The sequence below is a fragment of the Lucilia sericata genome, unplaced genomic scaffold (assembly GCF_015586225.1).
Source record: "Lucilia sericata isolate MDLA Ls3-8-SP2 unplaced genomic scaffold, ASM1558622v1 Contig004087F_arrow, whole genome shotgun sequence".
NCBI classification, from domain to species: Eukaryota; Metazoa; Arthropoda; class Insecta; order Diptera; family Calliphoridae; genus Lucilia; species Lucilia sericata.
The window spans coordinates 1-26,116 of record NW_023997138.1 but is presented as its reverse complement, the minus strand read 5'-3'; the positions used below and the strand labels follow the sequence as shown (position 1 = coordinate 26,116).

Below are 26,116 nucleotides of genomic sequence, written 5' to 3'. Positions count from 1 at the left end.
TCATCATGAATCATGAGCATCATGATGAACATGATCATGGACATCATGATCATCATGGCGATCATGATCATGGCAATCATGATCATATCACGGTCATATGATCAAGGAAATAAAAAACATGATCAAGATCATGAAAATCATAAACATAATCACGATCATGATCATCATAAACATGATCACAATCATGATCATAGTAAACATGATTACAGTGAAGAACATAAACATGAGCATGATTGCCATGATCATCATCATCATGAGCACGCCGATCATGATCGCGCTGATCATGAATCTTGTCAAGAAGCTACCGAAGAGAACATTACTAACACGACCCTACAACAAACCCCTATAACCCATAAAAAGCCAGTCCAACCAACAACTGGCCACACAACAACTCCTCGCATTGCCACCGAGGAAGCTGTTGAAAAGCTACAACAACGTTTTACCCAACTAATGACCCAATGTGCAGACCTAACCGAAGAAAAACAACGGCTAGAACATTTAGTCATGCAATTGCAATCGGAAACCGAAACAATAGGCGAATATATTGCTCTGTATCAGACCCAGAGACGTATACTAAAACAACGTGAATATGAGAAGGCCGCTCAGACTGCCATGCTTCAGGCAGAACGTGAACAAATGCGTGAACGTTTAACTATGCTTAATAATTTGGTCAATAGTTTAGGTATGGAATTGCCACAAAAACAACACTTGAAACAACAAATCAATGAAGCCTTAACACAACAAAATGCCATAAATATAAACACTACGTATAGCCCAAACATTGAGAATAATACTATAGATTCTTCAGAATCTTCTTCTCCTCTAAATCAAACGACAACAGCAGCAACAACAGCAAAAGATTTAAATTCCCCTGAATCTCAACAGATTCTACACAAAATACAAGATATAATAACGGAAATTAAGGAAAATACCAAAGAATTACCCACCATATCACATTCGGTGGATCATTTAAATTGTTGTTCGGGTAAATTTGAGGTGGTTTAATAATGTATCTCGTCTTCTCTTTAGATAGAGTTGGATAGGATGATATTGCTAATATAATTAGATTAATAGTTTGGCTTTTTTTTTAAGAATAATTACATTCTTGTGTAAATATTTAGAATTTGTACAACAAAACTAAACGTAAACCTAAACTAGGGGACAGAAAATAAAATTTATTTAATAATATTATGCTTTTTTAAACAAAATAAACAAAGCATATAATGGCATCAATTAAAACGAATTCTTTTACAAATAACAAAAACTATAAGTTGATTTTTGTTTTCAATAACATAAATAAAGCCATTTATTGGAAGCAACTATTCCAAAATAGTTTTAATATTTGGAATTTTGAAGAAATCGAACTTTATTTAAGTAATTTTAAGCTTTTTTTTAAATTCAAACTAGAAAACGAAAATTCGAGCACAATTTTAGAAATTCGAACTTTATCTTGTAAATTGGGTTTTTTTTTTCTCTCGAATTCGATATTTATTAGTGATTTAACCATAATTTCTTAATTAAAAACAAAAATATCTTCAACATTTCGTATTTTTCTTTTATTTTTATTTAAATACTAAATACAAACAATTTAAACTAGTTAGTAAAATTAAAAAATTAAACGCATTTCTATAGAAAACTGTCTAAAGAATAGAATTAAAAAAAAATCGTTATTATTAAAAACGAAACTAAATGTTAAACCTTTATTTTTTGGTATCCGATTTCTTTGTGGATTTACCCATTGATTTCACTTTGGATTTACCCAATGATTTTGCTTTACTTTCATTTCTTAATTTTACTCCTATTTTTGGCTCAGCCAAATCTTTTGGTTTACACTGACGCGAAGGACGACGTGTAGAACAATCACTAGTTGTTGACCCCGATTCAGATTCTGTTGCTGCTTGGTTGGTAGTTATAGTAGATGGTTTTGCTGGTTTGCGAAATGAATTGCGGCGTGAATTTGGTGTGCTACAGGCAGCATCTTTGAAATTTCCTAACGTCATATCCGTATAATCTAAAGAAATCAAAAAAAGAGATTAGAATATTTTAGAAAATATCTTGAAATACATGTTCCGAAATCGCATTTCTATAGAAAATATTATAAAGAAGAAAATATCACTTTTCTATGGAAAACTGTATAAAGAAGGTGCTTTTCTATAGAAAACTGTATAAAATACACTTTTGTATAGAAAACTGTATAAAGAACACTTTTGTATAGAAAACTGTATAAAGAAGACACTTTTGTATAGAAAACTGTATAAAGAATACACTTTTGTATAGAAAACTGTATAAAGAAGACACTTTTCTATACAAAACTGTATAATGAAGACACTTTTCTATAGAAAACTGTATAATCAAGACACTTTTCTATAGAAATCTGTAAAAAGAAAACATGTTCCTATAGACAAGTAAAAAAGGTTGTTTCCTGTGTTTAAGTACTTTTCTATAGGAGCAATATCTAATCAAATGATTTTTATAAACCCTTAGATTTACCGTCCTCCGCAGACAGATCAAATGCCTGTGTTATGGGTATAGATTTATTTCTCAATGATATATGTCTAACATCACAATTTCTTGGCTCCTGTAAGGTTTCTGACTGATCTGCTGAACGTGTGTAATGTAGTGCCGCCCTATCACCTCTGTCTGTTACAGTTGATTCCATTTCAGAATCTGTTGTATTTTCTTGATCAAATGAATTTTTATTAGTTTTATTCTTTCTAGGTCGTCCTCTTTTACGTATAGTTTTATGAGGAGAATTATTATCTTTACTGGAGTTTTGTGTTTGTTGAGACTAACACCATGTTTGTAACATCTTTTAAGTGTGGAACGTCTAGTAGTTGAGATGGTGTTGTCAGCAACCGTAATTTCTTCCACACTTTCATACATAGACTCAATATTGTTTTCATCATCAGTCAGTTCTTCTGGATTGTTATCTTCTTCTTCGGTCATCCTCCGAATCTTCATAAATAATATTAAGTGGTTCTTCTTCTGCTTGTTCTTCTTCATCTTCATGAGGTTTTCTGTAACTTCTGGTTCTGTTGGCTCTTTTCGGCAATAGTTTGGCTTTCCTCAACAGTTTCAACTTCTTCTTCCTCATTAGGCTCCTCACTTCTTCTTCCTCCCTTGAGCTATTGCTACTTCTTCGTATAGGTGAAGTACTACATACCGATTTACGTGAGTTTAAATAGAATTTGATCGTTGAAATTCTGCTGTTAATTGTGAGCTACGTCTACGTGATGATCCTGTAGATCTTTCCCCACTATCTGAGGATATTCTAGATATTCGAGGTGTCCTACTCGTTGTCAGCGTCCTAGAAGTTGTAACTTGTCTTTCCCTTGACGGCAACATACTCTGTAGTACGGGCAAAATATCACTATCCGGCTGTACAGTCTGTATTAGATGTATAAAATTTTCAACAGCCCAATTGTAACACTCTTTTCCGTAAAATCACACTGCTTTCATGTTTTTCCATTAGTTCTCCTTTAACTGGATAATTTCATCACAATATAACTTCATGTTTATACGCATAGTTTGTACTTGCTCGATGAGCTCTTATTTAAATCGCGGTAGTAGCTCATTCGTGGCAGCTATTACTTTGTTGTTTATAAAAATTTATTAGACAATAAGATTTCTTTAATAATAAATAATTTTTACAATAAAAGACGCGTTCCTACTTGGTATTTTTTCACTTTTCAAAATGAAAAACAAAAATGCTGTAGCAAACTGTTTTATATCTACGGTCACTGTCTTATCAAACAAAACAGGGTTGTATTTTGAAGGTATTATTACAAGAAGCATTAAAGAAGCGATTTTATTATAGAAAACTGTTTAAATAAGACATTTTACAATAGAAAAACAACTGAAAAGACATTTTCTATAGAAAAGTTTCTAAATAACAAAAGTTTATTTAAGAAACCATAAAAAAAACATTTTTATAATAAAGCATTTGAACTATGTACAGAAGATAGTTTTCTACAGAAAAAATTTTAAAGAAAACACAGTCCTATCGGAAACTAGCAAAAGAAGAAATTAAATATACTATATATAAAGATTTTAAATTAAAGAAAACACTTCTATATAAAAAAACAATAAAAAATAAAAATTTTTATCGTATTTTTTAAACAAACACTTCTACAACACTGTTAATTTGACAGTTTCCTTTGACGATTCGGCTTATAACCAACTAAGCCTAGCCGTCAATAAAATTTAAAAATCGCCGTTAAAAATGTTTCTTTAGAAAATTTCGAGAATTGTAAATAAAACAAAAATTATTATTTTTCAAAAATATTCTTTTATTATGCTGCGTTTTGATGTTGTTATAACATTTCAATATATATGGTATTGCATGTGTCTCTATGCGAATTGTTTATGTATTTCAAAAGTGCTGAAAACTGAAGCCGGCTTAGCTCATGTAAAATCGCCGCTGAAGTTTTCAGTGCCATACGCCGGCATTATTGTTTGTCGGCACAGTCCTCTGAGTATTGCGAATTTTCACTTCGTTTTGTTTCGTTGTTCAAGAAAGGTGGTTAACAAGGAAAAAACGCGCAAATGTTTTTACAATTTTTTCGAAGAAAATATATGTAAAAATTGTAAAAACCAATTTATAAATAAAAGTAAACGATTAACAATTAATAAACGCTATCTAAAAGTAATAATAAATTAACTAACGAGCGTATAAATATAAAAAACCAGAGTGTGAGTGTTTTAAGTGGAATGTGTGTGGATGAGTAAGAAAAAAAAAAAAAAAAGAAATGACTGAAAAAGAAGTTGGAATTACAGAAAAGAAGTGTAACCAGAAGATTAAGTTGGAAAAGACGAGATTTATCAAAAATTATTATAAAAATTCATAAAATTTTACATTTATTGAATATTTTTTGCAAATTTTTGTTTCTTTGACAAAATTTAGTTAAATTTTTTCATATGCTACTCTTGTGACTTTTTCTTTTGGTTTACACTCTTCTTTTTTTTGTCATTCTTTTAGCAGCAACTTTTTTCTGCTCTGTTATCTGGACTTCCTTTTTGCTTGTTTTCTTTTCTTTTGAACAAAAAAGTTTTATCAAAATTATTATTTTAATGTGTTTTGTGTGTTACTTTTGAAATTATAAAAATATAATAATTTAATTTAACTAAAAATAATTTTTTCTTAGTATTTAACGAAATTGTAAAACAAAGTACTAGAAATCGAAAAAAAGAAGACGAATTTTTTTTATTGTGCGTTTAATAATTACAACAATTTGTGTTTGTGTGCTGTCAACACCATCATCATTGTCAAAATTTTGATAATCATCATCAAAAATTAGCATCAACTGAAAAAAAATTCTCAAGGTGAGTTTCTTTTTTTTATTACTTTCTTTTCTTTAAAGAATTTATTTATTATTCAAATATCGTTTCAAATTTAGGGTTTTGTAAAAAATTTTTGTTTTGTTGTAATGTGGGCAAGAATTGAAATGAATGCAAAACAATTTGACCCATTTTCATTTGCATCGTATTGTTGTGTTGCGTTTTTTAGGTTAATAATGGATGCATGTAATAAAAATGTTTAAGGATATTTTTGTTTTGTTTTTAATAGAATATGATTGGGGATTAAAAATATTCTGAAAATTGATATTGAAATAAAATAAATTGAATATAGAAAGATTTCTAATCTTGAAGCTCTAGTTAATATCTATTTTGTACTAGTTCAGTTTTTAGTTCTATTTAGTTCATTTCTAATTCAGGTCTTGTTTAGTTCTAGTTCAGTTCTAGTTTAGTTCAGATCTAGTTCAGTTCTAGTTCTCTACTAGTTCAGTTCTAGTTAAGTTCTATTTCAGTTCTAGTTCTGTTCTAGTTCAGTTCTAGTTCAGTTCTAATTCAGTTCTAATTCAGTTCTAGTTCAGTTCTAGTTCAGTTTCTAGTTTCAGTTCTAGTTCAGTTCTAGTTCAGTTCTAGTTCAGTTCTAGTTCAGTTCTAGTTCAGTTCTAGTTCAGTTCTAGTTCAGTTCTAGTTCAGTTCTAGTTCAGTTCTAGTTCAGTTCTAGTTCAGTTCTAGTTCAGTTCTAGTTCAGTTCTGGTTCAGTTTCTAGTTAAGTTCTAGTTCAGTTCTAGTTCAGTTCTAGTTCAGTTCTACTTCAGTTCTAGTTCAGTTCTAGTTCAGTTCTAGTTCAGTTCTAGTTCAGTTCTAGTTCAGTTCTAGTTCAGTTCTAGTTCAGTTCTAGTTCAGTTCTGGTTCAGTTCTAGTTAAGTTCTAGTTCAGTTCTAGTTCAGTTCTAGTTCAGTTCTAGTTCAGTTCTAGTTCAGTTCTAGTTCAGTTCTACTTCAGTTCTAGTTCAGTTCTAGTTCAGTTCTAGTTCAGTTCTAGTTCAGTTCTAGTTCAGTTCTAGTTCAGTTCTAGTTCATTCTAGTTCAGTTCTAGTTCAGTTCTTCAGTTCTAGTTCAGTTCTAGTTCAGTTCTAGTTCAGTTCTAGTTCAGTTCTAGTTCAGTTCTAGTTCAGTTCTAGTTCAGTTCTAGTTCAGTTCTAGTTCAGTTCTAGTTCAGTTCTTGTTCGTTGTTGTAGTTGTTCAGTTCTAGTTCAGTTCTAGTTCAGTTCTAGTTCGATTCAGTTCTAGTTCAGTTCTAAGTTCAGTTCTAGTTCAATTCTAGTTCAGTTCTAGTTCAATTCTAGTTTAGTTCGGGTTTAATTCTAGATTAGTTCCACTTGGAATCTAGTTAGTTTCTAGGTGAAATCTTTTCTAGTTCTAATTGGAATTTATTTCATTTCTAGTTTAGTTTTAGTTCAGTTTAAGTTCACTATTTTGCAAACATTAACACTTTTTCTAAAATTCTTTTATTTGTTTTTATTATATGAAGTATAATTTTCTCTATTATTCACCATTGTGACTTTTTTTCATATCTTATCCGCCAAGTTTTAGGTTTGTAAATACAATATTTTTTTTTATATACAATATATAAACGATTTTTTGCTTAAATGATAAGATAGTAACAAAACTGATTAGGTGTGAGATTGCTGCAAGGGAATTTATTTTAATTTCTATTTGTTTTTATACAAAAATTATGGAAACTACTTGAACTTAACAAAGAGACTTTGCAAAATAATTTGAAAAAATGTTAACTACAAAACAATAGAAAATAAATTTTAAATATCATCAAATGCAAACTGAAATTTATTAATAAATTTTAATAAATTTCTTTTTTTTAAGTGCCTTTTTAAATTATAAACAAACAAATCAAGCTATGATCATTTGATTTGTTTTCACTTCCCCCCTACATTGTTTTTGCTTTAGTTGTTTAAAAGTTGCAGTTGTATTTTTCTCGTTTGTTTTACCCCCCTCTGTTAAAAACAACAATGAAACAGCCTACCCACACTCTTGTTTTGTTTATAGACAATCATTTATGCATATTTAACAGAATAAATTGCCATTTTTTATGTAGTCTTCCGTTTGTTAAATTTAGTTTTGTTTATGGAGAAGTAACAAATCATCATAGATTAAAATAGAAAGATTTAATAGATGAATGGAGGTGAAATAAAGCGATGTATGTTGTTAGTAAAGTTGCCAGAGTATTAACAAATTTGATGATTAAATAAAATTATACAATTATTTATTACGAATTTTCTAAAACATGTAAAAGCTTTTAAGGGCTTATAAAAATCTTAAAATAATCAATATATATTCTCAAATTTGGAAACATTGCGTTATGTTTTTGTTCTAATAGTGTCAATTTTAATTTCCTTTTCAAAATGTGTGGTTTAACAAATATACTTTACCCCCCCTATGAAATTCATAAAACCTATCCCAACAATTTCTATTTTATACATTTCATTTGTCGATGTTTGTTGGTTTTTTTTCTGTTTCTATGACATTGAACTTTTGTACCTTCTCTCTGCGTTGTTTATCTCATGTGTGTGTGGGAACTTTGACACAATTAACCATAAAAAAAAGATCAACAATAGTGTATAATTGTTATTGTTTTATGCTTTAAAAAGTTAACTTTTTTTTAACCACAACTAATGAACATTTTCAATTGAAATTTAAACTTTTAATATATTTACTTATTTATGCACTAAAATGAAATAAAAAAGAAAAAAGGGCTGTTAATTATTTTAGTTTGCACACATTATACAAAGTACAAACACTTTGAATTTATCAACAATTTAATGAGAGCATTTAGAATTTTCAATTAGTTTATGTCATATGACAATTTAGCGTTTTTTTCAACGAGATTTAGAGTTTTTTATAAACATTAAAAACGGGATATAGAATTTTCTATTAGTTATTGTCATATGGCATTTGACAATTTACCGTTTTTTTCGATTAGATTTAGAGTTTTTTAATTGAAAAGTACAATTCTAATTAGTAAGCAACTTTGTTTTAACTACAAAACACTTAAACTAAAGATCAAATTGTATAGTAAAATAAATTTTAATAGTTTCAAGCATTTTCTTATAATAACTGGCGATTTTATCTATAGCTAGTTAGCCACACTGTCCATTTAAATGGTCTTATTGCAACTATTTGTAGTTTTAAACGGTTGTCATTATTGTTTATGTTATTTACATTTCCATACAAAAACAAATATTTATTTATGTTTTTGGTACAATATTTATGTGCTGATGATGATGACACCACATGCAGAGCAAAGCTGCATAAAATCACACTATCTCTCACACTCACACAGACAGCAGCATAGAAAACAGAAACTGCGACAAGGCGGCAAATAAATGTTGACTACGCGTCGTTGTCGTCGTCAGATGTCATTTGTTTAAAAATGTGTAAATAAACTTTATGTGGGTCATTTGAAAAGAAAAACAAACACAAAACAATACTTCAACATATAAAATCATTAAGAGTCAATGAATTTTTTAAAAGAAGATTAACAATAAACAAAATAATATAGAAACAAATCATATAGAATAACCGAAAACAAAAGGTATTTGCAAAAGAATTTTAAGAAAAAAGAAAAAAAAAAAATAACTAAAGTAGTTCAGTAAAATATAATAGGATTTAGGGTGTTAAATTACCGGGTTAAAGTTAATTGCATTTTGTTTTCAAAACATAGGAAAGTGTACAACTACTAGATTTAGTTGTTAACTGGCTGGAAAGCAGAAATGAAAGTAAAAGTTTTACTTCCTAATGTAAATTGCAATAAAATCTTTTAAGATTTTGCACCACCAGAGTTGCTAGAAAAGGTCAGTGAACTTTAATAGATTGAAAAGAGTTAAGACTTTTCAAAATTAAGGGTTTAGTAACGAAAATTAGAATTTCTGGTTAGATTTAGAGTTTTTGGTGAATTTTTAGTTAAAATTTTACATTTTGGTAAAAATTTGAATGTTTAAGGAAATATGAATTTTTAGTAAAAACTTGAGTTTTAAGTGAAATTAAGATTTTTTAGAAAAATTTTAGTTTTTTTTTTTTTTTTAAATTTTTTTCTGAAAATTTGCTTTTTATTAACAAAAATTTTATTTTTTATAAATTTGATATATAAATAAAATTTTGAAGTTTTAGTGACAATTTAAATTTGTAATGAAATTCGCTTAACAAAAATTTGAATTTTGATGAAAAATTTTTAATTTTTTGTTGAAAATTTGAAATATTTAAAAAAAATTTATATTTCTAGTGAAAATTTGAACTTTTAATAATATTTTCTTAACAGTGTTTTGAAAAAGCTTTTGAAAAACTCTTAAAAAACAATAGTTTGTCAGTGATGCCACTATATTATTGTCAATAATCGCTAATTTTTTAGCCCCAAAATCAAAAATTTACAGGTTTAATTTATAAATTTCAACAATTAAATTGTTAAGTTAAATCTTAAAAACTATAAATTCTGTTGATTTCTGATAGATTTCCAACTTGAATATACAATACAATACGTTTCTTAAATCTAAAGAGAAAACATTTCCTTTGTCACATCAACAACTGCCAATTGATTTGACACATAATAGTTAGCTAAATAGGGATTTCCTGGGTTACCATAATAATATTCAGTTTAGGCAGTGAATACATAAATGAATAACTTACCTTGACCATGAAATTTACTCTCTGTACACTTTTTTTAAATTAATTAATTTTATTTCCTATAAATTTTTTTTTTCGTTTTAGATTAGATAAATGATTACAATTATTAGTTTCTTATATTTTCATTAGCTTTTTACAATTTATTAGCCCTTTTTTAATAAAATAAAAAAACATTTTGTACATTTATCACACATTTTACTAAATTGGTGGCTCCCTTTTTTAATACATATTGATTTTACTACTACAAACTTCCGATTAACTAAATAATAAAAAGCTATATTTAGTTCAAACACCTAAATTTGGGAGGGTGATTTTGATAAAGCAACCATTAAATGTATAAAAGATTATTGTTTGTACACTGGCCTTTTATTTGTCATTAAATGTAGATAGAAAGCAATTAATACAATGACTAAAATGAATGTACAATCGAAAATAAAAAAGGGCACACCTTGAATTTAGAGCACAAACATTAGACAACATAAAATACACTAGAATCATTTTGTCAAAAAGACTAAGTAAACCTAAATTGTATTGACCAAGGTGGAGTTTTACAACTGAAAATTTGAAACAAACCTACAATTATGTGTCCGTGGGTTTTTTTTTTTTTGCTTTATCACAACTCAATTAAACAATACCATGGCGTATTGTTGTGTGTGTTTTATATGCAGAAAATGTAGGCCTGTCATTTTAAAAATAAAACGGAATAAATATTGCAAAAATATAAATAAAACAACATTAAATGATGTAGTTGTCATGATTTTCTCATAAAACCAGAAGTTAAATTTTATATTATTTTTATTGACGTTTAACTCAATATAATAAAACTGTAAATAATTCAAAAGTTAACTGAATCATAATCTGAAACAGTTATTAAAAAGAATGAAATTATTACAATATTGTTCGAAGTAAATTATTTGAAGAGATTCAAACAGTTTCATTCCTAAAATCAGCTGTATTGACCACACTGCATCATAATAACTTATGTTAAAAGTCTAAAAGCTCATTTGGCATCTCTGTTCTATAAACATTTGGCATCATTCCTTTGTTGACATCCTTTCTCTCACATATACTCAGGGCTACCAGATGAATTTTCTTAAAAAATCGTTTAATAAATTCTGTAAATGAAATTTTTAAATTTAATTAATTTATACTAAATTACGTTTTATTAAAGATTTAAAACTTTAAAATTCTGTTAACAAAAAAATATAAAGATTTTCTATAGTATTTATAAAGTAAACGTAATTTTGCAACAATGAATGCGAACAAAAAAATTGTCAATGACTCACAACTGTTTATTTTTTTTTGTGCATTTTTCATCTGAATTGTTATTATCATTGCGGTATATAAATTATAGTTGTAAGCAACACATGTATGTTGCATTCATCAAACACCATCATCATTTACAATAACATGATGTATACATCATCAACTTTATTGTCATCATTTCTGTCATGATCAACATGATTAACATCTATAGTTTAAGTAAACCGGAGCACAGTGGGGAGGAATTTGTTAAAAGTGCTGTAAAAGCATACTGCATACATAGTCAAAGATTAGACTAGAATATACTATGGATTATTCTATAGGCTAGACTATAGAATAGACTATAGACTAGACTATAAACTAGACTATAGACTAGACTATAGACTAGACTATAGACTAGACTATAGACTAGACCATAGACTAGACTATAGACTAGACTATAGACTAGACTATAGACTAGACTATAGACTAGACTATAGACTAGACTATAGACTAGACTATAGACTAGACTATAGACTAGACTATAGACTAGACTATAGATTAGACTATAGACTAGATTATAGATTAGACTATAGACTAGACTATAGACTAGACTTTAGACTAGACAATAGACTATAGACTAGACTATAGACTAGACTATAGACTAGACTATAGACTAGACTATAGACTAGACTATAGACTAGACTATAGACTAGACTATAGACTAGACTATAGACTAGACTATAGACTAGACTATAGACTAGACTATAGACTAGACTATAGACTAGACTATAGACTAGACTATAGACTAGACTAGATAGACTAGAACTATAGACTAGACTATAGACTAGACTATAGACTAGACTGTAGACTAGACTATAGACTATACTAGACTATAGACTATAGACTAGACTAGACTAGACTATAGACTAGACTAGACTATAGACTAGACTATAGACTAGACTATAGACTAGACTATAGACTAGACTATAGACTAGACTATAGACTAGACTATAGACTAGACTATAGACTATACTATTGACTAGACTATAGACTGGATATGAATTAATAACTTCTCCCACTGTGCAGTGTAGCCACATTTTGTCATTGTGCTATTTAAATATTAGAACTCTTTTTTTCTATTAATTTATTTTATAAATCATTTATAAACACTAACACAAATAGTAAATACGTAGGCAAACACAAGTATATAGTTAATTTTACTATATTTATATTGTTTTTCTAAAACCACAAATGCACTCAAGTTTTGTCGTAATCTCAAACACAAATTTTTACAAAAAACATAAAAAGCGCAACAAACAAATAAAAAATTAAGGTCTAATTTACTTGTTCTACTATAAATTAACTTTATATAGTAAGCAGTAACTGAGCAGCACAACCAACGATCTAGACTAAAAAAAAAAAACAATAAAAAATGCTATGAATTGCATTTAGCACACAAAAATTGTAATCGTAAACGCATTTGTAATTATATCTCAAAACAAGTGCTTGTCAAGGATTATTTTACAAACATTTATAAGCATTTCTATACTAAGAACGTGGGTTGGATAAGAAGTGCAGGGGCTTGATGGAAATGGGTGGCGAAATGAGTTAATAAAAAATGTTTAACCCTTTTTATACAATTAAGCTTTAACTATAAAATTTTGTGGTTAAGAACTATATTTTTAGGTTAATTAAAATCATTATGGTATTTTAAACTTAAATATGGCAATACCATGTCACAGTTAGTACGGCTCAAATTGACATCATTGACTAGAAGTGTTACAAATTAGGTAGTTTTCACTATAAAACGCTTAATATTAATAAATTTTGCAATTCTTTGGAAAATTGCAAACTTTTTAAATTATAAAATATTTATGTAAAATTTCTACTACGTTTTTATTATCCACTACCTGTTGATCACGTTTATAAGATGTCATTCATAAATGACTCATAATCTAAAGGTAAATTACAAATGTTAGAAAAAACCGTAATTAATAATTTGTTTGTATTTGCTTTGGCACTTATTTAATCTATTTAAACAATAAATTTTTTATTTGTTTATCTCTCGTTTTCGTTCCTTTAGACTTTTTTTTATATAAAACACCTTTTTTCCTATAGATTTTAGCTTGTCAGTACAAAAGTTGACATTTGTTTATTTATGGACTAGTTGTTGTTTAAATTGTAAATAATTTATATACTATAAAGAAAATGAGAGAATACAGGAAAACTAAATTGTAATATTTATAAGGAAACTTTTATTATTTAGCCTTTTAAACTATTTAACTTTTTCATATTTATTTTATAAAACTATGTCGTACTTTTCTATTCTTTTGTTTTAATTTTCAAATAGTTAAGTAAACATTAATGTTTTTACCTCTAGATAAGATTGTGCAAAAATATTAATAAATTATAAGAAAATTATTGTACTTAATATGATTCATAGGGGTTTTTTATGATTAAGGTTATTGTTTTATAAATGATATAGAAATAAAGTTTTTAATCACTTTTAAATTTAGAGATAGATAGATAGATAGATATAGATATATAGATAGATGATGATATGATAGATAGATAGATGCGATAGATCGATAGCTAGCTAGCTCGCTAGCTCGCTCGCTCGCGCTCTCTCTCGCTCGCCGAGCTAGCTCGCCTGCTAGATGCTAGTCGATCGCCCGCTCGCTCGCTCGCTCGCTCGCTCGCTCTCTCGCTCGCTGCTCGCTCGCTCGCTCGTCGCTCGCTCGCTGCTCGCTCGCTCGCTCGCTCGCTCGTCGCTCGCTCCTCGTAGCTCGCTCGCTCGCTCGCTCGCTCGCTCGCTCGCTCGCTCGCTCGCTCTCGCTCGCTCGCTTCGCTCGCTCGCTCCTCTCGCTCGCTCGCCTCGCTCGCTCGCTCGCTCGCTCGCTCGCTCGCTCGCTCGCTCGCTCTCCTCGCTCGCTCGCTCGCTCGCTCGCTCGCTCGCTCGCTCGCTCGCTCGGCTCGCTCGCTCGCTCCTCCTCCCTCGCTCGCTCGCTCGCTGCTCCTCGCTCGCTCCCTCGCCGCTCGCTCGCTCGCTCGCTCGCTCTCGCTCGCTCGCTCGCTCGCTCGCTCGCTCGCTCGCTCGCTCGCTCGCTCGCCTCTCGCCGCTCGCTCGCTCGCTCGCTCGCTCGCTCGCTCGCTCGCTCGCTCGCTCGCTCGCTCTCGCTCGCTCGCTCCCCGGTCGCTCGCTCGCTCGCTCGCTCGCTCCTCGCTCGCTCGCTCGCTCGCTCGCTCGCTCGCTAGCTAGCTCGCTAGCTCGCTCGATAGCTCGATCGCTCTTGCGCCTGTGTTCCTTTCCCCAGTGCCTCAAGTTGAAACCAATCCTCGATCTGCGGTCTGAAAGATTAGACCATGACTATAATGCAGACTGCTCAATTAATTTCACTACTTACTAGCTTATAGACTACGATATATACTAGACTTTAGATTCGACTATAGACTAAACTAAAGTCAAGACTATATGGACTAGTCTTTAGACAAGACTATCGTTAGACAAAACTATAGACTAGATTTTAGTCAATTCTAGAATACAATGAAATACTCCAAACCAGACTGTAGCCAGAACTATAATCTTTAGTACTCTAGTCTAATGTCATCGCCCTTTAGTAGAGAAACGTTACAATTTGTATGTTTCATAAATCACGATTTTTCCTCCAATACTTTCGCTTTTATAAACATCAGTTTAAAGTTTTTTTTTACATTTTTACTTTAAACATTATCTTTCATACGTAACATTATTTGCCAATAAAATGTTAAATATTTTATAGGTATGTTTGTATAAGCCTAAACTTTTAGCATTAGAGTGTGTTTATTGAAAAAATAAACGTAACAAATTTGTTTAATTTTCATTAATTTACATAACGTTAAAATAATGTAAACAAATATATGGGAACATCTCGGCACATTGATAGACTTTCAATGAAATATTAGGCGGTATTTAAAGGTATAATTTCATTTAAATTTTTGTTTTAAATTAGATTTAACACATGGTCCTTCTTTATCTACATACATATATTTTTTGACATTATCACTTTAATAAAAGAGTCTGGTATCATTACAAACAGTGCTGTTAATGTATTTTTATATAAATGTACTGAAAATAATTTCTAATTAGTTTATAACTGCTGTTTATTTATTGTCGTTTAAAAATTATTTCATATTTATCTCCATCACTGAAACACTACTATTACCTTTGTTTATATCTCACCACCATTGTCAGTAACTTGTCACTCTAATATTACATTTATTTGCATTTACCGCAAAAAAATCAAATATTTGTTTAATAACACGCCTCTAGTTTTTTTTCTAATGTTGTGTGTTGTCATCACCGTTTTTTTTTTTTTTTAATTTTTTTTTTCAATATTTATAAACATATTAAATTACTAAAGCTTTGTGTACTTATAATATCGTTTATTTAGAGAAAAAAACTACAATTATGTAATTTCATTTGACATTTGTCTCTAGTTTAGAGGGCTTACAATTAACATCTACCGAAACCGCAATTGTCATCATCAAATCACTTCTCCTAACTGGCTTCTGTCTTACTTACACACTTCTCGCATAATGCACATCATTAGCATTATTTATTTTTAAACAAAATGAGAATTTATTTTTTTTCATATACATATATAAGAAGAAATTTTTCATTAATATTACGAATTTTTTTAAACTTTTTGTGGCAACACTGTGAAGACAGTTGTTGATTGGGAATGCCTTATTAATATTCTACAGCTGGTTAATCAAAATGTACCACATAAAATACTCACATACCAAAATGTTTCTAATAAATATTTTATTAACGTAACATATAAAAACAGACCATCACCCAATCGGTTATCTTTGACGTATTATTGATGTTTTGGTCAGTTTTTACTAGAGCAACACAAACTTATTTTTGTTATTTATATGTATGTATGTATAACTATTAAGTCATGCGTAAAATTATTTTAAATTACACTGGACAACAGATGATGCATAGTATCTATCTATCTATCTATCTATCTATCTATCTATCTATCTATCTATCTATCTATCTATCTATCTATCTATCTATCTATCTATCTATCTATATATCTATCTATATATCTATATATCTATCTATATATCTATCTATCTATCTATCTATCTATCTATCTATCTATCTATCTATCTATCTATCTATCTATCTATCTATCTATCTATCTATCTATCTATCTATCTATCTATCTATCTATCTATCTATCTATCTATCTATCTATCTATCTATCTATCTATCTATCTATCTATCTATCTATCTATCTATCTATCTATCTATCTATCTATCTATCTATCTATCTATCTATCTATCTATCTATCTGTCTATCCGGTTGCTCTGGGAAGTTATAAACTTTTCATTAATCATCTGGCAGCTTACATAATGTCAGAATCTAGAACAGTGTTGTCTACATAAAATTCAATACAAAACATCTTAATAACAATAAAATAATAAAAACTAGTACCATGTTTGTTCTAGGGTTCTTTAGTTGAAACGAAAAGTCGACTTTTCGACTTTTGCATTTAGTTAAAAGTCGACTTTTCGACCTTTCGACTTTTTCCATTTTATGAAAAGTCGATCTTTCGACTTTTCGACCTTTTTCATTTATTTAAAAGTCGACTTTTAGTATTTTATAAATGGTCGACTTTTTCCGACTTTTCGACTTTTTCCGACTTTTTGATTTTTTACGACTTTTTGACTATTTTCGATTTATTTCGACTTTTTTTCGACTATTTTTTACTTTTTTCCAGTTTTTCCGACTATTTTAGAGTTTTTGACCTCTTTTCCACTTTTTTAAAATTTTCGACTCTTTTCGACTTTTTCCGACTCTTTTCGACTTTTTCCGACTTTTCGACTTTTTCCGACTTTTCGACTTTTTCCGACTTATCGACTTTTTTCGACTTTTCAACTTTTTCGACTTTCCGATTTTTGACTTTTCGACTTTTTTCGACTTCTATTTACAAAGTCGACTTTTCGACTTTTTTTATAGACGATAGTCGAGTTATCGACTTTTTTGGAACAAAATAGTCGACTTCGACTTTTCGACTTTTTCGACAAAAAGTCGATTGTTCGATTATTCGAAAGTCGATTTATAGAACCCTAGTTTGTTCTACTGTAAGAAAGTCAATCTTTTCATTCATTGACATTTGTTTATTTACATTATTAACACTGTTCTTGCTGTAATATATCATTTTCAATATTTTGTACATTTTTTATAAAAAAAAAAACACATATTACGTTAAATTATATGTATGTCTTTTCTTTTTCTGTTTGTTTTTCCTTTTTTTCTGCACTTCTTAAAAGGTATTTCACCTTTTGATTGTAAATTGTAAACAAAAAAAAAAAAAATAAACATAAAAATCAAAGTTAGTAAAGGGCGTTTACCGTATGCTGTTGCTATTTTTTCTGTTATTATAAACATATTACAACAGTTTTCAAAAAAACATCTAAGTATACTCATGTTTAAACCTCTATTCATGTGTTTTTTATACAAAAAAATCTTTAAGTTTTGTTTGTTTTCATTTAAATTTTTTTGCCGTCATCTTTTGTTAAGGTTTTTTTTATAGCCCACTTTTGATAGACTGTAGATGAGGATGAATTTATTTTGTGTGTGCAATGCAAAAAAAAAAATTATTATACAGTTAGTTATAAGAAAAAGGTTTGAGTTAAAGTCATATAAATTTTGCCAATTTTTAATGTGTTTTGATTCAAGGCTATTAAAAATTGTTTAAATGTTGCTAAAACCTCTACTATGGGCAACACTGCTTAAGGATTTAATTTAATGTTGACGTTTTACAACACTGCTAAGCTGAGAGTTGCCATACATTATTTATAGGGCATAAAAACGTTTTTTTAGGATCGAATGAAAAAAACGTGTTTAGAAACAAAGGGTTTTAAGTCCAAATTTGTATAAAACTACAAATTAACATATTTTCAGATCAGGTATGAGTAAATTAAGATTAAAAACAAAAAATTAAATTTATTTTTTGGATATTTTAAGTAAAAAATTCAGAGAAAATTTAAAAATAGTTTCTTTTTAAGGAAGTGATATTTAAATTTTGGAAACATTAGCAAAATAACTGCTAAACCTTAAGGTTATTTATTTGAATCATACGTTAAATTTCTGAAAATTACATATTATTTATTTTTTGTGATTGTTTGTATATTAAACAAATTCATTTGGTTATTTTCTGTAACGAACATGTAGCTCAAGTATTAAGTACATCATCGTACAATCTTTGAAACATACAGTTTTTTATTTAAATTTGTTTTTTCTTTTTATTTCGTACTTTACTTTAAACACAAGTACTACTTATTGGACTTTAGTTAATGGTTTTTAGGCTGTAAACATAAATATTTATGTATACGTTTGAAAAAAAGAAAAACTTAAATATTAAAAAAATGAAAAATAACTTAAAAGGTTTTAAAAATGCATGAAATAATGTTTAAAATAGAAAACTTATTTCATCAAATAAATTTAAATATACAAATTCATAATTACTGATAAAATCTATATAAATAATAAGAATATCTCTTAACCACTGATAACATTGTCTACATTAAAATAAAATAGTGACAAATTGTTACTACTCAGACTTAAGAAATATAATTTTTTGTATTTCATAAAAATAATATTTCATAAAACTTGGTTAGCTGGCCACCACGAAGAGATTAAATTAAACAGCAATACACACTTAAAGTTATGGACATAACTACTACCATATTTAAAATTTTAATTTAATGAAATGATCTACGCACTCGCCGCGCTCATAAAACTTTTTATACTTAGTGCTTAAACAATTTTAAAAATGAAATAAACAAGTTTGTATTTAAACAAGTTTTGTTTTTCGTTATAAAATAAACTATTAATTTGTAATCACATTTTATTTGTTATAAAATAATTTTTGTATTAAATAAAGGTGGTCTTAGTATTACTCATATTTATTCCTTTTTTTCTCTTTGCCTTAATTAAATATTTAAAGTAACATTTTTGCATATTTACTTTATAAATATGCAATGTTGGGGTTTCTTAACATCAAAATAAGACAACCTAAAATTCAGTCCCAGTTTTGAGTCACCAAAAATTTCTTAGAAAATTTATGTGTTTTTGTTTTACTTTAACCGGTCATACATTTGTAGTATAAATTTTATTTGTTTATATGTTTAAAAAAATGTTTTAATTTCTTATAAAATCTTTACAAAAGTAATAAAAAACTATAGAGTACTTTGCTCATTCTATGACTAAGCTTTAGTCCACTTTTTTAATAGTTTATGTAAAAAAATTTAATAGCAACACTGTTGACAATTACAGCTACAATAGGGATCACATCTAACTTCTTATCTATCTATCTATCTATCTATCTATCTATCTATCTATCTATCTATCTATCTATCTATCTATCTATCTATCTATCTATCTATATATCTATCTATCTATCTATCTATCTATCTATCTATCTATCTATCTATCTATCTATCTATCTATCTATCTATCTATCTATCTATCTATCTATCTATCTATCTATCTATCTATCTATCTATCTATCTATCTATCTATCTATCTATCTATCTATCTATCTATCTATCTATCTATCTATCTATCTATCTATCTATCTTTAGATGACTGCGTTACCAATTACCTTTATTTAGGCTTACAACTATAAACATAACTTTTAAACACTTTGCAACACTATCAATTATAGTGCTGCCACATGTTTTATTTCTGACTCATCAGTCAAAAACATTTATCCATAAGAAAATTGTCTATAACAGTTATTTTTATAAAAATATTTGTGTATAATACTTTCTTCTATAGAAAATATGTACATAAGACTTTTCTAAATAAAATTTTGTGTATAACAGTTTTTTCTTTACAAAAATTTGGATATAACACCTTTTTCTATAGAAAAAATTTTGTATAGCAGTTATTTCTATGAAACATTTGTGTATAACAGTTTTTTTTTTTCAATAAAAAAGTTTATGTCTAAAACAATTTTATCTAGAGAGTTTTTGTATAATACAAAAATAGGCGCAAAACTTTTGGTACTAACAGGATTTATACTTTTTCTCCCCCACTGTGCTTCATTACTAAAATTTATCAGTGATCAGTTGTTAAAATTCCTATTCTCTTAATAATGAAATGACGCCAAAATCTTACATTTTTTGTCTTCAATTCATAAGTAAAACGAAAATTTGTAATAAATCTTTGCTTATTTGTAGTTGTTGTTGTTGTTGTATTTCATACAATTTATTTATTATTTTAATGCAAATGCACAATTATGCGACCTCCACAATGTCATTATTATGCATTAAATGCTCTCATACTTAAACATTACACATATAAACAAACAAACAACAAACTCTTTTTTAAAAGGAGAGGGAGGAATGACATGTTTTCATTTGTATTATATGAGTAAAATAGCCCCCCCTTTGTAGTGACAAACGAGTACACTCTCCCGCTATGTTTTTTTTTTAAATGACTCATTTTATTATTCGTCTCTTTTTCTCACATTTTCTAGTCATTCCTTTTAGTTAAAGAAGTTTTGTTGTGATATATTTTTTGTAAACAAAATAGTAGCAAGAGTTAATACTTTTTTTATTAATATCGCATGCGCAACGTTTTCTTCTCCTCTTGTTGAATTTTATTTAAAATAAAAATATTTTTAGGTTTACAATTTATAAAGTTAAATGGTGTTTTTCAATATATTGCAACAAACAAAGCGTATTAAACGTGTTGTGTAAATTAACGTGCGTGTGTGGTTTATAAGTTTTTTTTGCTGTTTTATTAAAGAAAATTTATTTTGAAAGTGTTTAAATGAAAAATTATTTTAATGTTATTAAAACGAATAGTATGCATTTAAAGAAAGTTTATTTTGTATTTGAAGTTTTAATCTGTTAATTAAAGTGATAAATTTATACAATAATTTTGCACTTGAAAACATTTATATCCAAAGCTTGAAGGTGTTTTTTTTATTATTTGTTTCATCTTTTTGAAAAGAAAAATTTAATTATAATATATAAAAGATTAAACAATTGTATTGTTTAAAGTTATTGATATTAAATAAATTTTAATATTAATTAAATTATTAACATAATTAAGGTAAATTTTACTTATTTAAAATATTTTTTTTTTAATTTTTAACATAAAATCAGTGTTTTAAATAATTTAATACAAGAATATATTTTTTACAACATTTTTCTATAAAATTGTTAGTTTTTAACATATTTTTCCATAGAAAACTTAGCGTATAACAGTTTCTTCTTTTGAAAATTGAGCTTATAACAGTTTTTCTATAAAAAATTTGTGTGTAAAAGATTTTTCTAGAGAAAAATTTGTGTATGACACATTTTTCTACAGAAAATTTTGAGTATAATAACTTTTTCTATAGAAACATTTGTGTATAACAACTTTTTCTATAGAACATTTTCGATGGAAAAATTTTTCTATAAAACATTAAAGTATGTATACATCTTTTCTATAGAAAATTTGGCGAATTACGGTTTATTCTTTAGTAAAACAGTTGTTTCTATTGAAAATATGTGTATAACAGTTTTTTCTATAGAAAAATTTATATATAACAGTATTTCTTTAGAAAAATGTGTGTATAGCAGTATTTTTCATACAAAAGATTCTGTATAACAGTTTTTTTTTTTTTGAAAAAAAAAAATTGTATAAGTTTTTTTCTATAGAAAAATTTGAGTATAATAATTTCTTCTATATAAAAATGTGTGTATAGCAGTTTTTCTATACAATTGTTTCTGTATAACAGCTTTTTTCTATAGAAAAATTTGTATATAATTCTTTTTCTATAGACAAATGTGTGTATAGCTGTTTTTTTCTATACAAAAATTTCTGTATAACAGTTTATTTCTATAGAAAAATTTTTATATAATATTTTTTTCTATAGAAAAGTGTGTGTATAGCAGTTTTTTCTATACTAAAGATTCCGTATAACAGTTTTTCTATAGAAAAATGTTTGTAGCAGTTTCTTCTATATAAATGTTTCTGTATAACAGTTTTTTTCTATAGAAAAATTTGTGTACAACAGTTTTTCTTTAGAAAAATGTGTTTATAGCAATCTTTTCTATACAAAAGTTTCTGTATAACGGTTTTCTTCTATAGAAAAATGTTTGTAGCAGTTTCTTCTATATAAATGTTTCTGTATAACAGTTTTTTCTATAGAAAAATTTGTGTACAACAGTTTTTCTTTAGAAAAATGTGTTTATAGCAATCTTTTCTATACAAAAGTTTCTGTATAACGATTTCTTCTACAGAAAAATTTGTGGACAACAGTTTTTTCTATTGAATAATATGTGTATAACATTTTTTTTTATATAAAAATTGTGCGTAACATCTTTTTCTATAGAAAATTTTGTGTATAACAGAGTTTTCTATAGAAAAATTATTGTATAATTCTTATTTCTACATAAAATTTGTGTAGAACAAGCTTTCTAAAGAAACATTTTTGTATAACAGTTTTTTCTATAAAAAAAAGCTTTTCTATCGAAATATTTCCTATAGTTTTTTCTGTATAACAGTTCCTTCCGTTAAACTTTCCTATTTAAAAGTTTGTGTTACAGTTTTGTGTATTACAGTTTTTTCTGCAAAACATATTTTGTATAACAGTTTTCTCTCTGTCATAACCTCATACCTTTTTCTACATTCCAGAATTATTCTAAATTTGCATTTTTCTTTAAGCTCATTTTGTTATTTAAATTGTTTTATTACAATTAACAGCAAAAATACATGATTCATTTCGTTATTTCTTTCGTATTGGAACTGCGTTTGTAAGCGGTTTGTCATTTTATTATTTGTTTTGTGTATAAACAAATATAAAATCATTTTATTTTTACTTTAGAATAATAAAAATCAACAATTTTAAAAAATCACTTTTATATGCCTGTGCCTCTTGCAACGTGTTTAGAATCTTAATTATCTACTCTATACTTTTCAAGATTTTATGAATAATTTTTTCAACGCTTTAAGGTTGAGTTTTTTTTTATTTTTTTTCTGTATGAATTTATTTTGTTTTATTAATTTTAAGTGTATGTAATTTTATTTATATAAAGCCGACAATTCTTTTTTTTATTCTTGTTAAGAATTTGTTACTTTTTTTAGTTGTTTATAAGTAATTTTGAGATTTCCGCATTTTTACTTAAAAGCTTTTGTCCTCACAAAAGGTTATTGGAAAATTTAAGATATTAAACTTATTCACTACAGAATAAGAAACGGAAGAAATATAGACACTGTTCCAGGCTTGACTACATAGTAAACTACCGTAGTAAAAGTATAGACTAGAATATAAGCTAAACTATAGACTAGACTATAGACTAGACTATAGACTAGACTATAGACTAGACTATAGACTAGCCTATAGAATAGACTATAGACTAGACTATAGACTAGACTATAGACTAGACTATAGACTAGACTAGACTAGACTATAGACTAGCCTATAGACTAGACTATAAACTAGACTATAGACTAGACTATAAACTAGACTATAGACTAGACTATAAACTAGACTATAGACTAGACTATAGACTAGACTATAGACTAGACTATAGACTAGACTATAGACTAGGCTATAGACTAGACTATAGACTAGACTAGACTATAGACTAGACTATAGGCTAGACTATAGACTAGACTATAGACTAGACTATAGACTAGACTAGACTAGACTAGACTATAGACTAGACTATAGACTAGACTATAGACTAGACTATAGACTAGACTATAGACTAGACTATAGACTAGACTATAGACTAGACTATAGACTAGACTATAGACTAGACTATAGACTAGACTATAGACTAGACTATAGACTAGACTATAGACTAGACTATAGACTAGACTATAGACTAGACTATAGACTAGACTAGACTATAGACTAGACTATAGACTAGACTATAGACTAGACTATAGACTAGACTATAGACTAGACTATAGACTAGACTATAGACTAGACTATAGACTAGACTATAGACTAGACTATAGACTAGACTATAGACTAGACTATAGACTAGACTATAAACTAGACTATAGACTAGACTACAAACTAGACTATAGACTAGACTATAGACTAGACTATAGACTAGACTATAGACTAGACTATAGACTAGACTATAGACTAGGCTATAGACTAGACTATAGGCTAGACTATAGACTAGACTATAGGCTAGACTATAGACTTGACTATAGACCAGACTATAGAATAGACTATAGACTAGACTATAGACTAGACTATAGACTAGACTAGACTATAGACTAGACTATAGACTAGACTATAGACTAGACTATAGACTAGACTATAGACTAGACTATAGACTAGACTATAGACTAGACTATAGACTAGACTATAGACTAGACTATAGACTAGACTATAGACTAGACTATAGACTAGACTATAGACTAGACTATAGACTAGACTATAGACTAGACTATAGACTAGACTATAGACTAGACTATAGACTAGACTATAGACTAGACTATAGACTAGACTAGACTATAGACTAGACTATAGACTAGACTATAGACTAACTAGACTAGACTAAAGACTAGACTAAAGACTAGATAGATAGATAGATAGATAGATAGATAGATAGATAGATAGATATAGATAGATAGATAGATAGATAGATATAGATAGATAGATAGATAGATCGATAGATAGATAGCTCGATCGATCGATAGCTAGATCGATAGATCTAGATCGCTCGCTCGCTCTCCTCGCTCGCTCGCTCGCTCGCTCGATCGCTCGCTCGCTCTCGCGCCTCGCTTCGCTCGCTCGTCGCTCGCTCGCTCGCTCGCTCGCTCGCTCGCTCGCTCTCGCTCGCTCCTCGCTCGCTCGCTCGCTCGCTCGCTCGCTCGCTCGCTCGCTCGCTCGCTCGCTCGCTCGCTCGCTCGCTCGCTCGCTCGCTCGCTCGCTCGCTCGCTCGCTTCGCTCGCTCGCTCGCTCGCTCGCTCGCCCGCCTCGCCCGCCTCGCCCGCCTCGTTCGCTCTTCGCTTCTCCCCCCTCTCCTCCCCGTTGTCCTCCTTCCCCCCCTCTTCCTTTTTTCCTTTTCTCCCCCCGTTTCTTCCTCCCCTCCCCTCTCTCCCTCCCCGCTCCTTTGTTCCCTTGCCGTGTTCAAATTCTTAATTGTTAAACAAACCCCCTCCAGCAATTCGTTACTGTTTTAAAAAACATTTCATTTCATGGGCTCACGAAAAATATAGAAAAGAAAAAAGTGTAGGTTTTGATTTGTATTTGACAAGAGATTTTATTTCTCCACAATTGTAATTTCTTTGCATTTGGTGGCCAAACCAATTGATGAAACTGTAGGTAGATAAAAATAATAATACACAGAGTAACAAATAGTTTTATAAACAATCTTTAAAAAAGTATAGATTTAAAACTTAAATATCTAAAACTGGTGTCATTTCTGCTACATTACACTGTTAACAAAAAAAAAGAAACATAAAATAAAACTATAATGAGTTATAATGCAAATAAATCTAATAAATAATAGCTTTACTAAAGTAATAAATGCGTAGGCTTATTTCTCTTCTAATAGTAAATCAATAAAAAAGTTAAAAAAAAATATTTTATTGAATTTGTAAAAATAAAAAATTATAACTTAAATCAGTCTTAAAACTAAAACTAAAGCAAGCACATGTTATTAAGAAGAATTACTTTAAAGTTTAAACACTTTATGGAACTAAAACCATGAGATTATTAAGAAATTACAATAAAAAACAAGTATTTATTAAGTTTAATTGAAATTGAAAAAACAAATACAATTTATATTAATTTTTATTCTCTGCATTAATTACAGATGGCTATACCCCCTCCCCCGGGTCCGCCACCACCACCAGGTC

General features: G+C 28.8%; 2 protein-coding genes and 1 long non-coding RNA gene across 3 annotated transcripts; 2 read left to right on the top strand and 1 right to left on the bottom strand.

Annotated features, from left to right (window-relative positions):
* Positions 1–69: 69 nt before the first annotated feature.
* On the top strand, positions 70–1,149 carry LOC119615096 (cyclic AMP-responsive element-binding protein 5-like). Its single transcript, XM_037971167.1, has one exon. The coding sequence runs from the start codon at positions 70–72 to the stop codon at positions 1,003–1,005; it is 936 nt and encodes a 311-aa protein (XP_037827095.1). The 3' UTR covers positions 1,006–1,149.
* Positions 1,150–1,650: 501 nt separating this feature from the next.
* On the bottom strand, positions 1,651–2,946 carry LOC119615094. The gene is made up of 3 exons (XM_037971166.1): positions 2,857–2,946; positions 2,491–2,788; positions 1,651–2,011 (listed from the first exon to the last, which is right to left on the bottom strand). Exons 1-3 carry the CDS (start codon positions 2,944–2,946, stop codon positions 1,701–1,703), a joined length of 699 nt encoding a protein of 232 aa, XP_037827094.1. The 3' UTR covers positions 1,651–1,700.
* Positions 2,947–4,635: 1,689 nt separating this feature from the next.
* LOC119615095 lies at positions 4,636–26,116 on the top strand. Its single transcript, XR_005232383.1, has 3 exons — positions 4,636–4,724; positions 5,145–5,322; positions 26,074–26,116. It is a non-coding gene; the product is annotated as an uncharacterized LOC119615095 (long non-coding RNA).

Excerpts from the sequence above, each read along its gene's own strand:
- LOC119615096 (XM_037971167.1), top strand. The coding sequence starts at position 70 with ATGGCAATCATGATCATATCACGGTCATATGATCAAGGAAATAAAAAA.
- LOC119615094 (XM_037971166.1), bottom strand. The coding sequence starts at position 2,946 with ATGACCGAAGAAGAAGATAACAATCCAGAAGAACTGACTGATGATGAA. Across the intron at positions 2,789-2,856 it reads AAAGTGTGGAAGAAATTACG|TCTCAACAAACACAAAACTC; the intron begins GTTGCTGACAAC and ends ACATGGTGTTAG. Across the intron at positions 2,012-2,490 it reads TGATCTGTCTGCGGAGGACG|ATTATACGGATATGACGTTA; the intron begins GTAAATCTAAGG and ends TGATTTCTTTAG.